The sequence below is a fragment of the Cygnus atratus genome, chromosome 5, assembly GCF_013377495.2.
Source record: "Cygnus atratus isolate AKBS03 ecotype Queensland, Australia chromosome 5, CAtr_DNAZoo_HiC_assembly, whole genome shotgun sequence".
Taxonomy (NCBI): Eukaryota; Metazoa; Chordata; class Aves; order Anseriformes; family Anatidae; genus Cygnus; species Cygnus atratus.
Window position 1 is genome coordinate 7,442,928 of NC_066366.1, and position 14,067 is coordinate 7,456,994.

At 35.3% G+C, this 14,067-nt stretch overlaps 1 protein-coding gene across 4 annotated transcripts in view; it reads right to left on the reverse strand.

Moving 5' to 3' along the window:
* Positions 1-14,067, reverse strand: part of DNAJC24 (DnaJ heat shock protein family (Hsp40) member C24) — a 45,075-nt gene that overhangs the window by 30,687 nt on the left and 321 nt on the right. For 3 of the 4 annotated variants that reach the window (XM_050710703.1, XM_035549999.2, XM_035550000.2), the window contains exon 2: positions 13,025-13,162. In XM_050710703.1, the coding sequence (XP_050566660.1) occupies positions 13,025-13,132 (108 nt within the window). In that variant the 5' untranslated portion in view covers positions 13,133-13,162. Of the gene's footprint in view, positions 1-13,024; positions 13,163-13,768; positions 13,935-14,067 lie in introns of those variants that run through there. The other variant, XM_050710702.1, reaches the window with a different exon arrangement.

Genomic DNA, 14,067 nt, shown 5'->3' on the forward strand with positions numbered 1-14,067 from the left:
AAACATGTAAACATTAAACTTTCCTCCTATCATGGGAGGAGGGAGAATTTCTGAATGAATAGTAGAAATTAGTTATCAGAATATTTATACACTAGAAAAAAATAATTACCAATAGCCAAATAATTCTGGCAGTACTATCTTGAAAGACTTAAAATGCTTTTCAATTCAAAACTAGTTAATTTTCAACTGAAAAACTATTTCAAGCTAACATGTACTAGAAAACCAGTTGGTGTAGAACATTAAAGCTTTGTGGTGCTCCCTGCTCTTAACTTACAGTAATTTTGCTTGCCATTGTATTATACAAGCCATCTGGCAATCTTACAGCCCTAGCATTTCAGGAAGAGATACTGTTCCAGAAATCAGGAAGAAAAGCAGCATACTTTTAAAATACTTAATTATTTCATCTAATTCCATAACTTGTAGATCACCTCTTACATAAAAAAAAATCTAATCAAATGAAAGGTTACATGATTTTTAAGAACAAGACTTATACAAAACAAAGGCTTGGTACTTTGAGTTGCCATGAAGTACCAAGCATCCCCAGCCTTCCCTAAATTTACAGTGGAAAGTGACGTTTTTCAACAATGAAGATTACCTTCACTGAAACTATGCTCAAATATTCGTTTTTTGTTTTTCTATGAGCTTATTTTGCATATTAAGGTGTCATACAGGAGTCATCCTGAAGCAACATTACACTCTGCGTTCTGTGGCCTATATGGTTCATCGGGTACTAATTAGATAGCATGTTCTGTCAACACTTTCTTGCTCTCATTCTATTAATCGATCATCCTGCGAAATTAATACAACACAACACAACTTCCAAACTCCTTGAACTCCTTTACCTGTGAGAAAGAAGGATGAAGGGAGGAAAAAAAAATACTCCAAATGGTCACAAGGTAACTGCACTTGTTCAGGATCTGGAGCGACAATAAAAAGACTGTGCTGAAAGGTAAATTATATTCGTACCAACATTCTCTTGAGCTTAAGTTTACTCTTTTTCTTAGATAAACACACAACCATAAAAGAGCATACTTCATCTAACAGACTATATTAACTTTAAAAATGGCTACAGCTTATGAAAAGGTAAAGGGGTAAAGGCTGCAAAACTAAACACACTTAACCATCAATGGCATATACCTGTTCAGATCATTTGCAGTTAATGTTATCACCGTTGGATACTGTATATCAGAAAATAAGTAATGAATATTGTGCAGAAACTATAGTATGATAATCCTACCTATATATAGAAGAGTCCAAACAATGGCTGCCCTTACAGCCAGTCAAAACAACCAATCAGCATTTTATAAAAATTGCAAGAAATAATACATGTTTTCTCCACTTATTACATTGCAAGAAAGATTGCAGGAGATAAAAACAAACGACAAAGCAGTTGCCAATTACAACACACTACTGCCACCTAATGCTTACTAGAAGGTTACATCAAAAACATTGTCTCAGCACTATACTAGCATTATGAAAAATGGAGACCAAAGAAAATTTAAAAAGTTTATAATTGCTATTAAGCATCTCCTTCACAGTTCCTCCCCTACAGGGTTTCTAAATTGAACTGATGTGATCCTATCTTCTCTTGTACACAAAGACCATAACACACAAAATGCACGTTCAGTGGGCTAAATATGAGTGAGACTCAAATGTTTAATCTGTTAAAAAATCAGAAACGTCAGAAACCAGACTTATCAGGATACCCACATAAAGAAGTACAAGAGCATTCATCAGATCAGAGTCCATGCTTGTTTACAAAAATGTATGTGTTAGTAACTGGTAAGTTTCTAGTACAATTCACCTTGAAAAGCTTCAAATAGCATGTATTTGAAAATTAAAAAAAAAAAAAAGGTGTGGTCTCATGCTAAAACAACAAAAAATTACATCGAAGATGGTTTTCTTATTTGGGTGACTTTGCAACAAAGCACACTCTGACATGTGAAACTTGTTCATTTCCATGAAAAGAACAATTCCAGGTCTTAAACTTGCTTTCCTTACCCATAATTAATCTTTTCAACATGTTCACTCTATTGGCAGAAGTTAGCAGGGAACATGGAAGTAGCCTGGTTTTTCAACTTGTAAAGAGGAGAAACAAAATGAAGAGCTCCTTGTGACATTCAATCTTTTCATACAGAAGTGGATTTAAATTCCCCCAAAGGATATCTATCCAAATACAGCTTGACAAAAGAGCAAAGAATTTATCTTCTTGATTCATTACTTCAGTCCATCTCCTCTTCCTTTTTCTTCCCCCAAATACCATCTTTAGGCTTTTTAAGAACTTTAGCCATCTACTACCTGATCTGATTATCCACAGATTCCAGCCTCCACTCCAGGATGATTCTTAGTCCTTGGAAGTGTTCCGCATTTAAAGAAAAAATAAGTTTTATTTTCCTCCTAGTTTCTTCTTATGCCTTAACCATTCTATGATATTTTTTCTAATATTGCTCAGTGACCAACCAGATTTTAGAAACTGTATCAATTTCTTCTTTTTTTCCTCCATACAGTCTGCCACAATCAAAAATTGTTATGCAAGTAACAGTCAGAGCTTCCCACACACAATATGCAACTGCTTCTATGTTTTACAAACATAATTCATCTTTTCCATATTTTCCGGGCAGAGATAACCACTGTTGTATGCAACATCCAACACATCAGCCCTCCAAGTTCACTTGGGACAAAAGAAATATCAGAATAGAAATATTTCAGATAATAGTATTGCTGCTGTGGCTGTTACTGGGAGAAAATACTTGCTGTGAATCAAGGTTTTGTAGCACGTCATCATCAAAAGAACACAAAAGAGGAAGAAGAAAGCTTTTCATAAAATTTTAATTATTCATCACCTAATGACTTATTTTAAAGGAAAACACCCACAAACATCCCAACTTACTTTATTTTAAAAATAAACAGAATTTTTAAAAGCTGCTATTAAATGTACACAGCAATACATAGCAGTTATGTAGACCACAGAACTGGCATTCACTAATAGCAGTGCAAAGAAAGGATGATACTATCAATCGCATGCTGCCAATTCTTGAAAATTACTGGAGTCCTCAACACTACAATAAAAAAAAATTAATAGAATAAATTGTACCGTCCCAGTCTCATTAATTTGCTTTTTTTTTTTTTTTTAAGGCTAACACACATTTTCTGCTTAAAATATGCTGAATGTATTTTAAACTTCCTTGACCCTTCTTGATTAATCTAAGATTTTCACCATACCATTTTCTTTCACATTTAAATCACATAGGTTGACAACCTCAATTTCTGACTAAGGTGTTGAATGGTTCTATTATTCACTGGAAAATCTCAATCTTCTGTCAAGTTGGGCATGAATTTCAGCTGAGATCCGTCTAAAAAAACGTGAAGAGATTTGCTTTTCCTCCTCTGTACTTAGTTGTTTGCTGCCAGAATCCCCAACTTTTGCATACTTATTTTTTATATTTAACTGCAGTAAAAAGAGGATTGCCATTGTAATTTTCACTATGCTTTTATAACCATAAGTTTCAACTTCCATGGAAACAGTAACATTCAATTCAATGCTACTTGTAAAACCCTGTGATTGCAGAGCTGATCTCACATTGAAGAGTATTTCTCATTATAAATTACCTTTTCCTCTACAGTAAGTTATTAAAATGTAAAGGTTGCATCATGTATGACTAGAATCCTTTTCTTGTACAATTGCTTTTTATCATACTACAGAATCACGATACTACCATTTTGACCTTACACTCTCAGTGGCATTAACTACGGGAAGTGGGTCTTCACTTTGTTCGAGGTAATACTCCATGAATCTGCTACTTTACAAAACACTCTAGCTCCTTCTGGAAAAACTAAATAATTGCAGATTTTTGTTTAGAAAACTTACTCATGACAAGATAAATAACCTATTGCATTATCAACAGAAACAGACATTTCTGTAGCAGCAGTAAAGAGCCTTAGAAAACCCTAAATAACAAACTCTTCCTTCTTTTGCCATCAGTCCCATTCCTCAGCCTCTCGAAAGAGTCTAACCCCATTAGACTGAGAAGAGTTCAATAAAACAACAAGTCATTACCTCACTTAATGTTCCTATTAAATATTTACATTTCTAATCTTATTCAGCTCTTGAACAAAATTAATACTAGAAATAATATGTAAAAGTTAGTTTTAGCGAGCAAAAAAGAAAATCAACTCTGGTTGTATTAAGAGAAACAAAGATGAATTTGGCTAATGAAAGTATAAAAACAAGGACAGGAAACAGAAGCTACAGTTTCCAGAAAGTAGATCTTCAGAAACAGCTTTTCCTTCCCTTTTTTTCTGCTCCTATAGCTCCTTATTATCCTATGAAGAGCCAGCCAACAGCCTCATAAGCCAGTTAAAAGGCTTTTGGGAACTACACTACAACACAGGAGGAGGTAAGACCAAAAAAAAAAAAAGCAAAAAATATTGAAGAAAGGAAAGAAATGAAACATTTTAATACTTCCAGGAGTATGAGGGTTAAAATACAAAGGGAATTTTAAAAGCTCCTTATAAATTTCTGACCCCTGTACTCACAATTTACACTGTTAAATGTCACATTAAACAACATTCAGTTGTAGTTAGGGAATATAGTTATTACTAATCTAGTCATGGAATAATGTCAGTTACACAAAAGTTCAGGAAACTAGTTTAGGCAAATGCTTCTTTTATGCGAAGCAAAAGGAAAATCTTCTATTGCATTATAAAAAATAGAGTTGCATAAACTACTGAAAAAACTAGCATAAACTTTTCCAGCTGACACGCACTGTAGTGGACAGAGGAAAACCCACAGGATACCGGCTGAGTAGCATCTGGCAGAAGGGCACGGACAGGCAGTTCAGGGCAGTAGTCTTCAGGGGGCACAGTGACTTGCAAGATGAATACCTTTCTGCAGTCTAAGAAAGTCAACAACTGATACCCAAAACTAAGAACAGCTGAGCACAAAGCGGTTTTTGTTCTCCCTCCCTGAGATGATTGCCAGTAAACCAGTATTCCAAAACAAAGAGTACCACTAATTTTTAAATGCATTTGGATTGCCTGGTCTGAAAGAAATCTGATTTAAATATAATGCTGATCACCTAGATTCCAAAATAACTTAAGTTCCTAAAGCACTTCAGCTTCAGAACTCACTGTGGAAACTGAGGCTCAACAACCATATATATATATTTTTTAATTTATATATTATTGGACATAAATATCTAAACAAAAACTTTTGATGTGCAATGCAAGTGTTACAATCATTTTAGCTTTCCCTATCTCTAGTAGAAATACAGCAACTCTACTGCCTCAACCTTTAAAAATCAGAAGCCACGAAGTATGCTATGATTATTGCTGAAGGCATGTACACTCCTTTATTTCATCAATATCACAGCAGCTTAAATAAAAATTAAATCTTATTTCAAAATTGCATAGCTGTGGTGACCAAACATTTCCAAACCCAATCCAAATAGCCACGTAAAATCTAGCTTGGATTGGATTTACTCACAATGAAAGTTGCCTTCAAGTCATCATATCTGGACTGATTGCTAATTTGGTGTTAATTAAATTTCTAATTTGAGGTTGGTTGAGTTTGGCAAGTTTCTCCATTTGCAGTAAAGAAACAATTTTGACAGTGTACCTCATAACTACTAGAACTAGATTTTTCCAGATGACTCAAGGAAATCACATGACAATAGGATCCTCTAGTCACTCAACATAACTTATTATTGATCTTTTTACCATTCGTATTTAATAAGCATTCTATACGGATGATCTCAGTCTTTATACAACATCACCATTTTGGGAAAGAATACTCAGAGATACAGATGAAAAGGTAAAATCACCACCTAGAATGGAACAGCAGCTGTAAAGGAATAATTCAACATTTGCATTACTTAAGTTTCAATACCAATATTTACCAAATATATATCGAGAGAATCCTACCAAACCTGTATTTTGCATTGCTTTTCTGTAGCAGTAGGAACTATTACTGGATTGCTGGCAAGAAGGTAGGTACCTCTTAAAAGAAGAGCTCTTGTTCAGCCTCTCCTTAAAACACATACCTAGTTAATATTTAATGTTTCTTTTTATGTCAAGAAAAGAAAAAAAAATTAGCTAAGATGCTGCTCAGAAAAGTTGTTCATCTTTACATTCCTTGACCATGGACATTCTTAGGTGATAAATCCAGCCAATACAGACTGAATTTTCTGGTTAATGGTAATTTATTGGGATTAACAACGAAGGGTAGGTTTTTTTAAAATATCAAACTATTGATTTTTCAGCTTTGAAACATTACTTTAACATAGTGAAAAATACAGTAAATGACTGAGATTGGTTATCTAAATGACTAACAAGACTATAGCAAAAAAGCACGCCCTGGACTTTCTTACTATAATAATGCTAGCTATCCACAAAACATCGTGTAAAAGGTAGAAAGTATAGAATTCATTTCTGCATCAAATCAGTTCAAATGAGTTCATGACTACTGACCATTCGAGATTTATGAGAGGTGAGAAAGCAGACATGATCAACCAAGGCAAGGAGAAGTCAAAACATGGAAGGGTGGAGGAGTTCTTAAAACATTCAGGTCTTCTAATGCACTTCACACATTGTACCTGCACTTAGAATAGAACAATTCAAATGGACCTTCAAAGACCACCTTGTCCAACTGGCTGACCACTTCACGGCTAACCACAAGTTCAAGCATTTTACTGAGGGCATTATCCAAGAGCCTCCTGAACACTGGCAGGCCTGGGGCATCAATCACCTCGTTAGGAAGCTTGTCCCAGTGTTTGACCACCCTCACAGTAAAGACATTGGTTCCTCATGCCCAGTCTGGCCCTCCCCTGGCACAGTTTTGTGCTGTTCCCACGTGTCCTGTCATCAGTTAGCGGAGGAAGAGACCAGCATCTCTTTTTCCATTTCTCTTCCTCAGGAAGTTGCAGAGAGCAACAAGGTCACCTCTTGGCCTCCTCTTCGCCAGACGAGATAAACCAAGCATCTTCAGCCTCTCCCCACAAGAAATGCCTTCCAACCCTTCTACCAGCTTTGTTGCCCTCCCCTGGATGCTCTCAAGGTCCTTAACATCTGTTTTACATTGTGCAGCCCAGAACTACACACAGTATTCAAGGTGAGACCACATCGATGCTAAATATAGTGGGAGGATCACTTTTTGAGTGTGTGGCTAGGCTGTGTTTAATGCACCCCAGAGTGCAGTTTGCCCTCTTGGCTGCTTTCTGACTTTGAAGTGTTTAAAGCTGAAGGAAAAAGTGAACGTGCTGCTTTTATAAATTTCCATAATAGTTACATTACATATTTGAAACTTAAGGCAAAGGTGCACACAGGTTATTTAAATAAATCTAAAAAAAGACCTAAGTCCTATATCATACTAATGTTTAAATGTTTGAAGTCGTATATCATACTATAAACATTTATTTTTGTTTCTGGTCAATAAAGATCACAAATTCACAAGGTGTGTGTTAGGTATTATCTAAATTATTTCAATAGCAATCTGGGAAATATCAAACCATTAAAAAAAGTACTAATCACTTTTTCAGCTTCAACACAAGTATGGTCAATTTCATTTAATAGCAATAAGAAATCCTTAAATACACAATGTTATTGCAAGGTGATGGATTCTACTATTAGCATTTATTATCCTTCAAACTCATGTTCTGGGATTATAGCTTCTTTAAATAATCGACCCAGTACTTAAAATTTCAAAAGTAGGCACTTAAATACTTGGATTTGAAAATGCTGAATATCTCGAGGTGCTCTTGCCTGTGGATGCACATGTTTCAGAGTAATCAGAAAATTTACTGATGTGAAAAACATTATGCCAGCCTTTTTAGCTCCCTTCTTTGTGCTTTAAACAGTATCTTTTTCTATATAATTTTTATTTCTGATTTCTCACTTAGGAAATGAGATAAAGATTACACATTGTAATACAACACTACTTCAGTGTGTCTTCATAATTGATCATAGAATACTTGCAAATATTAAGTAAAGAAACATCTTGATTGAATTTAATATTTGCTCTTAAGATTTTGTTTTTAATCAGAATTTTAATTTTATAGTTTCTCGGGACACAGTGAACATTTATAAATATGGAACACCTAAGCAAGCACTTTTAACTAGTGATTTCTGGAACACTGAGATCCCATTATATATATATGTATATGTATTTATATATAAAAACTATTAAACATTTTTTCAAATCCCATCTTGAAAACACACCCACTTATATTTCATTAAGGTCATAAATACTAAATCAGATGTAAAGAACAGCTCAAAATGAAACTTCCCAGAGAGCCAAAAATACATTCCTTTGCACCAAACTTTGTAGCATACCTTTCTGTTTATACTGTCAAATTACAAAAACCTATTTTCTGTAACTTAGCTGAACAAGCACAAGGATCTGAAGTATCTCTAACAAGCATGTTGCTAATCCAAACAAATAATGACAAACCTGCAAAGTCTATTAAGAAAATAGTACACATGCTGTGTAATTTTCATTATGAAAAGTATTGTTTTGAGACTTCTAATAAAAATGAAAACATTTTGAGGTTTGTAAGACTCAGATTCTCAGCTTAAACTCAGCATGAAAAGTTCCTCAGTAGGCACGTCATCTTCAGAATAACACTGAATTTAGTTTGCGACAAACTTTAAGACAATAATTATGCAAGTAGCTTTTCAGCTTATATATATGACATCCTCTGCATTTCTTGTGATTGCAAAATTTAGATGTGTACATAGATCTGATATAATACAAAAGATTTTTATCTCTCCAGAGATAGCTGTCTTTCCTCTACACAAACTCAATGAAAATCTCTTCTTGAAATTATTTTGCTTCATTAAATTAAATTTCTATTAACATCCTTTTTATTGTTGCTGACAGTCATTCTCACCTATGCTTAATGCTCTTTGTTTTAAAATTTTCTACTCCTTCAAACAGATTAAGGGATCATCTTAACATTTTGTATTTATATACACACACATCACCCCTTCTGATAAACAGATAATCTTTGTAACACTGTGTTAAATGGCACATTTTATTTCCTTTCCATATTAGAAATAAGAGCTTCCTGCATACTCCCTGCTCAAATTACATGGATTTTCTTTAAGATTAGGGCATACGTTGTAACAGCAGCATATAATTTTCCTGCACAATAATTTTTTTTCCAGTTGAAAGGTATCCTATAATATCATCAGCATCAACAGGAACAGACACCTGATTTTCAGCTAGACAAAGCTTATGTGTTCGGTGACTTTATTCCATGTGAAAAGCAGCTTTCAGATACAAAGCACCAACATGAAAATCTGAAAGCAATCTAGCAACTCATTCTTTGACCAGAAAATGCTAGACCAAAATGAGATGGAAAAAAACTGTATCAGTAATAAGATTGTGTAATTTCTGATATTTGTTAATCTAACTTTTATCCTCTGCTAATTTCATGCACACTCAGAAATGGAACATAGGCATTGCCCTTCCTGAAGGCTGTATGGATTCCCTGAAATGGTAAGTAAATGCATTCACTCAAGTAGAGTGCATATGCACGGTTTCATTTGTTATGGGTTATTAACCAATTCCATCATCAACTCGTTACAATTGATAAAAACAAGTTATATTTCCAAAAGTAACCATTTTAAAGAGAATTTGTCCTTACAAAACAGTTCTTACGAACTTGAAATTCAACCATTTTTACTTGCTTACTACTTTGTATATTAAGGTCACTCCTGAGACGTAACTGCAAACGTAGTTATCTTTTGGATGACATATGGCAAGATCCCCAACTCTTTGTAGCTCTGGAAAGTTACATCTGCCTGCTCATTCAAGATGCTAAGCATACATGTGTTGACAAACACAGAAAATAGCAGATGGCAAAAAGCAAATGCTCAATGTGAAGCAGTGGGGATCATCTGAAGAAAGATTAGGCTCCGACATTTCCCATTTTATTTTTAAACATAATTCTACTGTTAAAATAAAATTCCACCATTTATTATGCTTGATGCTACTGAACATCTGTGACCAGAATACTCCCCACAACAGAACGAATGTTATATTAACTGCAGTTAGTATATGAGATGTTACTTGCTTTATGAACTTTTGGATTTTAACATAATTAGCACAGTACAATTAGGTTAACTTCTGCTGCTACACATAAGCCAGAAAGCTTTCTGCACTGACCAGATAATTTATCACAAAATCTTTAAGCAAACCGTACACAGCAGCGCTCATCACTCACCCTGGCTTTCTAAGCTGGAATTACTCTGCTAAGCCTACCTGCTCTGCTCTCACCACCATACATAAAAATATCTGGAGCATCTGCACATGGACCTGTCCTCTGCCCCCACCAATACTACTACCTCCAGTAGCAGCTTTAGAAAAGAGTAAATGACCATTTTGTGAGTCAGAAGTGTGCAGCCACTAAGAGCTCCAAGTACAAGCTTTGCTAGGGGAGCAGGGTAATTACTTCAGATGAACAGGACACCACAGGTAAGTTGAGACATCCAGTACTACACTAACAACGAACAGGGGATGCCCAGGGAGTAGTGTCAGGATAGGATAAACATACAGTAACACTTCCCTTATATATTGCACCAATATTCAGAAGTCCACAGCTCATGGCTTTCTAGATCAGAGCCAATATTGTTGTGCTAACATACCACGGCAGACTTTTCTTTCAGGAACTAACAACTTTTTTTAACCATGGAACCCTCTGGACTCAATCTCTGTGGCAATGACTTTCCTGCTGTAACTACGTATTGTAATCTCCCGTCAATCCTATAGTCAATGACTTTATTAGGTACATATAAACAATTCTTTTATTACCACCACTCAGACTATATCTTTACAGAAAAAAGACTGACTGTGCTAGATGCTGCATCAGTAAACAGACCAACAAGTAGTCTGTAGTAGCTCTACTAAAAATAATAGGTTGAACAGAGACAGGATGTATGCTATCAACAACTGACAAGCAACAGATCTGCCTTGAAGAAAACACCTACAAGTCAGGAGCAGCGTGGCTTTTTAGTCAGAAAAACAGATCCATCATTGACAGTGAAAAAATTTTGAGCCAAGCAATGTAAGAGAAAAAAGAAAAGATCTTTTTCTCTAACATTCCCCAACAACTTTTCAAAGAGCACTGGCCATTTAGTTTGGAAATTCACAGATTTTAAAGAAAAGCTTGTAGGTTAATCTTTCAATCTTCTAGAGATACAGGCAGTTCTAGTTGCAAATAGAGTCTCGTAAACACCAAGAGTTCTCACTTCATAGGCTTCCACTAACTACATGACAGTATAGTGATGTAACACTGAGGGTCAGTTTCATGTGAGAAAAGACATACATAGTTTCAGTTCTGCTCTACTTGGTGAGAAACAACTCTGAACAACACTTCATGTACAATTTTAATATCATTATTACATACATCCACAGTTAAAGAAATACATTAATTCCATTACAATATTCAGCTGAAGTTAACCACCTATCTGAACAGAAAATGTATTTTACGCTGTGGTTCCCACTATTGCTTTCATCAAGGACAAAGAGACTAATACTAATATTTTGTTCACATTTTACCAGTAACTCCATAAAACATTAGGAGGTCTGAAAAAACAACTTAGTTCTACTCATGGCTGAAATTGAAGCTTCCAAAGCACTCTACTACATTGATTTTTCTAACATTTGATAGTGAGTACCTCTATCTGCCTGCACACATTTTGTGATATTTAGAAACCTAGGACTCTAAGTACACAGATCAGTTCCAGACAAAGTTCACAAAGAAGTCAGTATGAGTAACTGAGAAAGAATAGACATACGGCAAGATTATTCAAGCAATTCATCTAAGAATAACAGTATCAAAATGTGTTCATTTGGAACACGTTTCCCATCGGTGAAACGACCTTTAAATACAGTTTTCACAGGGGCTAAATAAAAATAAATAAAAAGCACGAATTTATTTAAACTTTGCCAATTCAGGGGAGACCAAGTTCTGTTATTCTCTCTAGCTCACTTAAAAAGCCCAGCTTCCTACCTCACTCATTCTGACACATCAAACCAAGCATGATTAGGCATGCAATTGCACTTTAAAGCCTTGACAATACTAATAGTCTAGTTAGCAGCTACCTAAAGGAATATAAAAAGGTGAGTTCTGCTCACCTTCTTTCTTCTCTACCAGGTTGCCAGTTTTCATTAAGCTTAGGAATTTAATTATCTTGGGACTTCTGTTTGTCTATCAAGTTTGGTTAAAAATTGTCAACAGTATCAAAAATGCATGCCTAATCTTGCTCTTAAAGGCAAATTCAATCATCTCTGGAGCAAAAAGCTCATGAAAGACAGAAAAAGTTCATTTGAGAAAGAGTAAAACAGAGGAACCAAGAATAATATGAAGTAATCTTGTAGAGCTCTTAGATTCCTATACATGAAAACCGAGAGGACAGCAAAAATGAAAAGAATTCACAGTATACAAAGTCTTAATGCACGACCAAAACCATGACTCTACAAAAATGCACCAGAAGCATTCAAAGAAAACCTAAGTTGATATTCACATATTTTCCTCCTATACATTTTCTATTCCATTACTGAAGACTATCAGAAAAAATGTTTTTGCTCTTTGAACCTGTCTTTTATATATTCGAGGTTTTCATTCGGGACACTGTAACTACAGGTGTGACAGCCATACCTGTAGTATAGTAAGTACCTATTAGCACATTTCATGACTATGTGCTACAAACAATCACTTTTTTTTTTTTTTTGACTTGCACATCCAATGTGCATTGGATGAATGAGTATTTGACTTAGTTCATTCATGACTGTTTAGGAAAGCTGGAAGACATGTCAGAATTTTGGAAACTGAGCATCTCAACCTCTGTTTGTGACATAAATTCTGGATATTTATTAAACCATCCTCGGTGAACCAGCATTACAAACTCATTCTGATTAACCACATTTATACAAAAAATAAAAATAAAAACAAAGCCTACAGTTATTATTTTATGGTTTCTGAAATTCATTTTTGTACATCTCAAATAATAAAAACATACTTACTAACAAAGCAAGTCTTTGGTACTTCCGTTTTAGTTCTCCTGGACTGTCGGATGGCTTTGCACCCAGGATTTTGTACCAGTCCTTTTGTGTTATCCTTTCAAAGGCCATACTTATGGCTTTGAAACTATTTTCTTAGTGCTGTATAAAAATAAATAAATAAAATTACAGTTTGAAAAAGAAAATTAGAAAAACAAGAACGAGAAAACATAACAAGTTACGTGACCATGAAACACATTACAGCTCTCAAGCACATCTACCACCTTATCTGAAAATCTGCAGTGCAAAAGCCAGCTTACTAGTTCACATGGCCCATTCCATCCCACAGGGTACATGTCATATGGAAAGTAGTTTAAATTACGCTGAGTTTCCTGTCCTAGTTCTAAGTATATCATGTTTTTAGAAGTTGTCCACAGACTCTTTTAGAATTGATTGAACTGCAAGATTAGAGTTTAATCTTGCAGTTTAACTGTCCTAACTACTTTGAACCTATCTGTGCTTCAGGTACCATACACTTTGTATTTTTAAATAATGCTGTAATTAATATATTGAAGAGTAAAGTACAGAAGAGTGAGCTGTTTGTCGATCCTGGAATGAGATACATGCAAGATAAAAACATCTATGTCACATTTTGCACCAAGATGTTCACAGTATGACCCCTCCTTCATCCTGCTGCGTCAAAAGACAACTTTTTTAGTAACAAAGTAGAAAACGTATAAAAATTAACAAACAAAAAGCCCAACACACAGAGAACGAGAGGATATCAAGCTAGACCAGGCCCCTAAACAAACCATCTCTAATTGGGCTTTTCTTTTTTTCTTTTAAGAAAGAAAAAGACTCTTTTTTTTTTTTCTTTTTTTTTTTTTTTTGTTTCCCCCTGCACTGCAGCTCCCCTAAACACCCTGCGGCGCCTCCCACCACACCTCAGCCCTGCTCTCGCGGGAGAAGGGCGCACGTTCCCCAGGCCCCGGCCCCGGGCAGCGCCTCCCTGCCGGGCAGCGCCGCGCCCCCTTTCCCCCCCCCCCGGGACCGCCACAACACCTTTA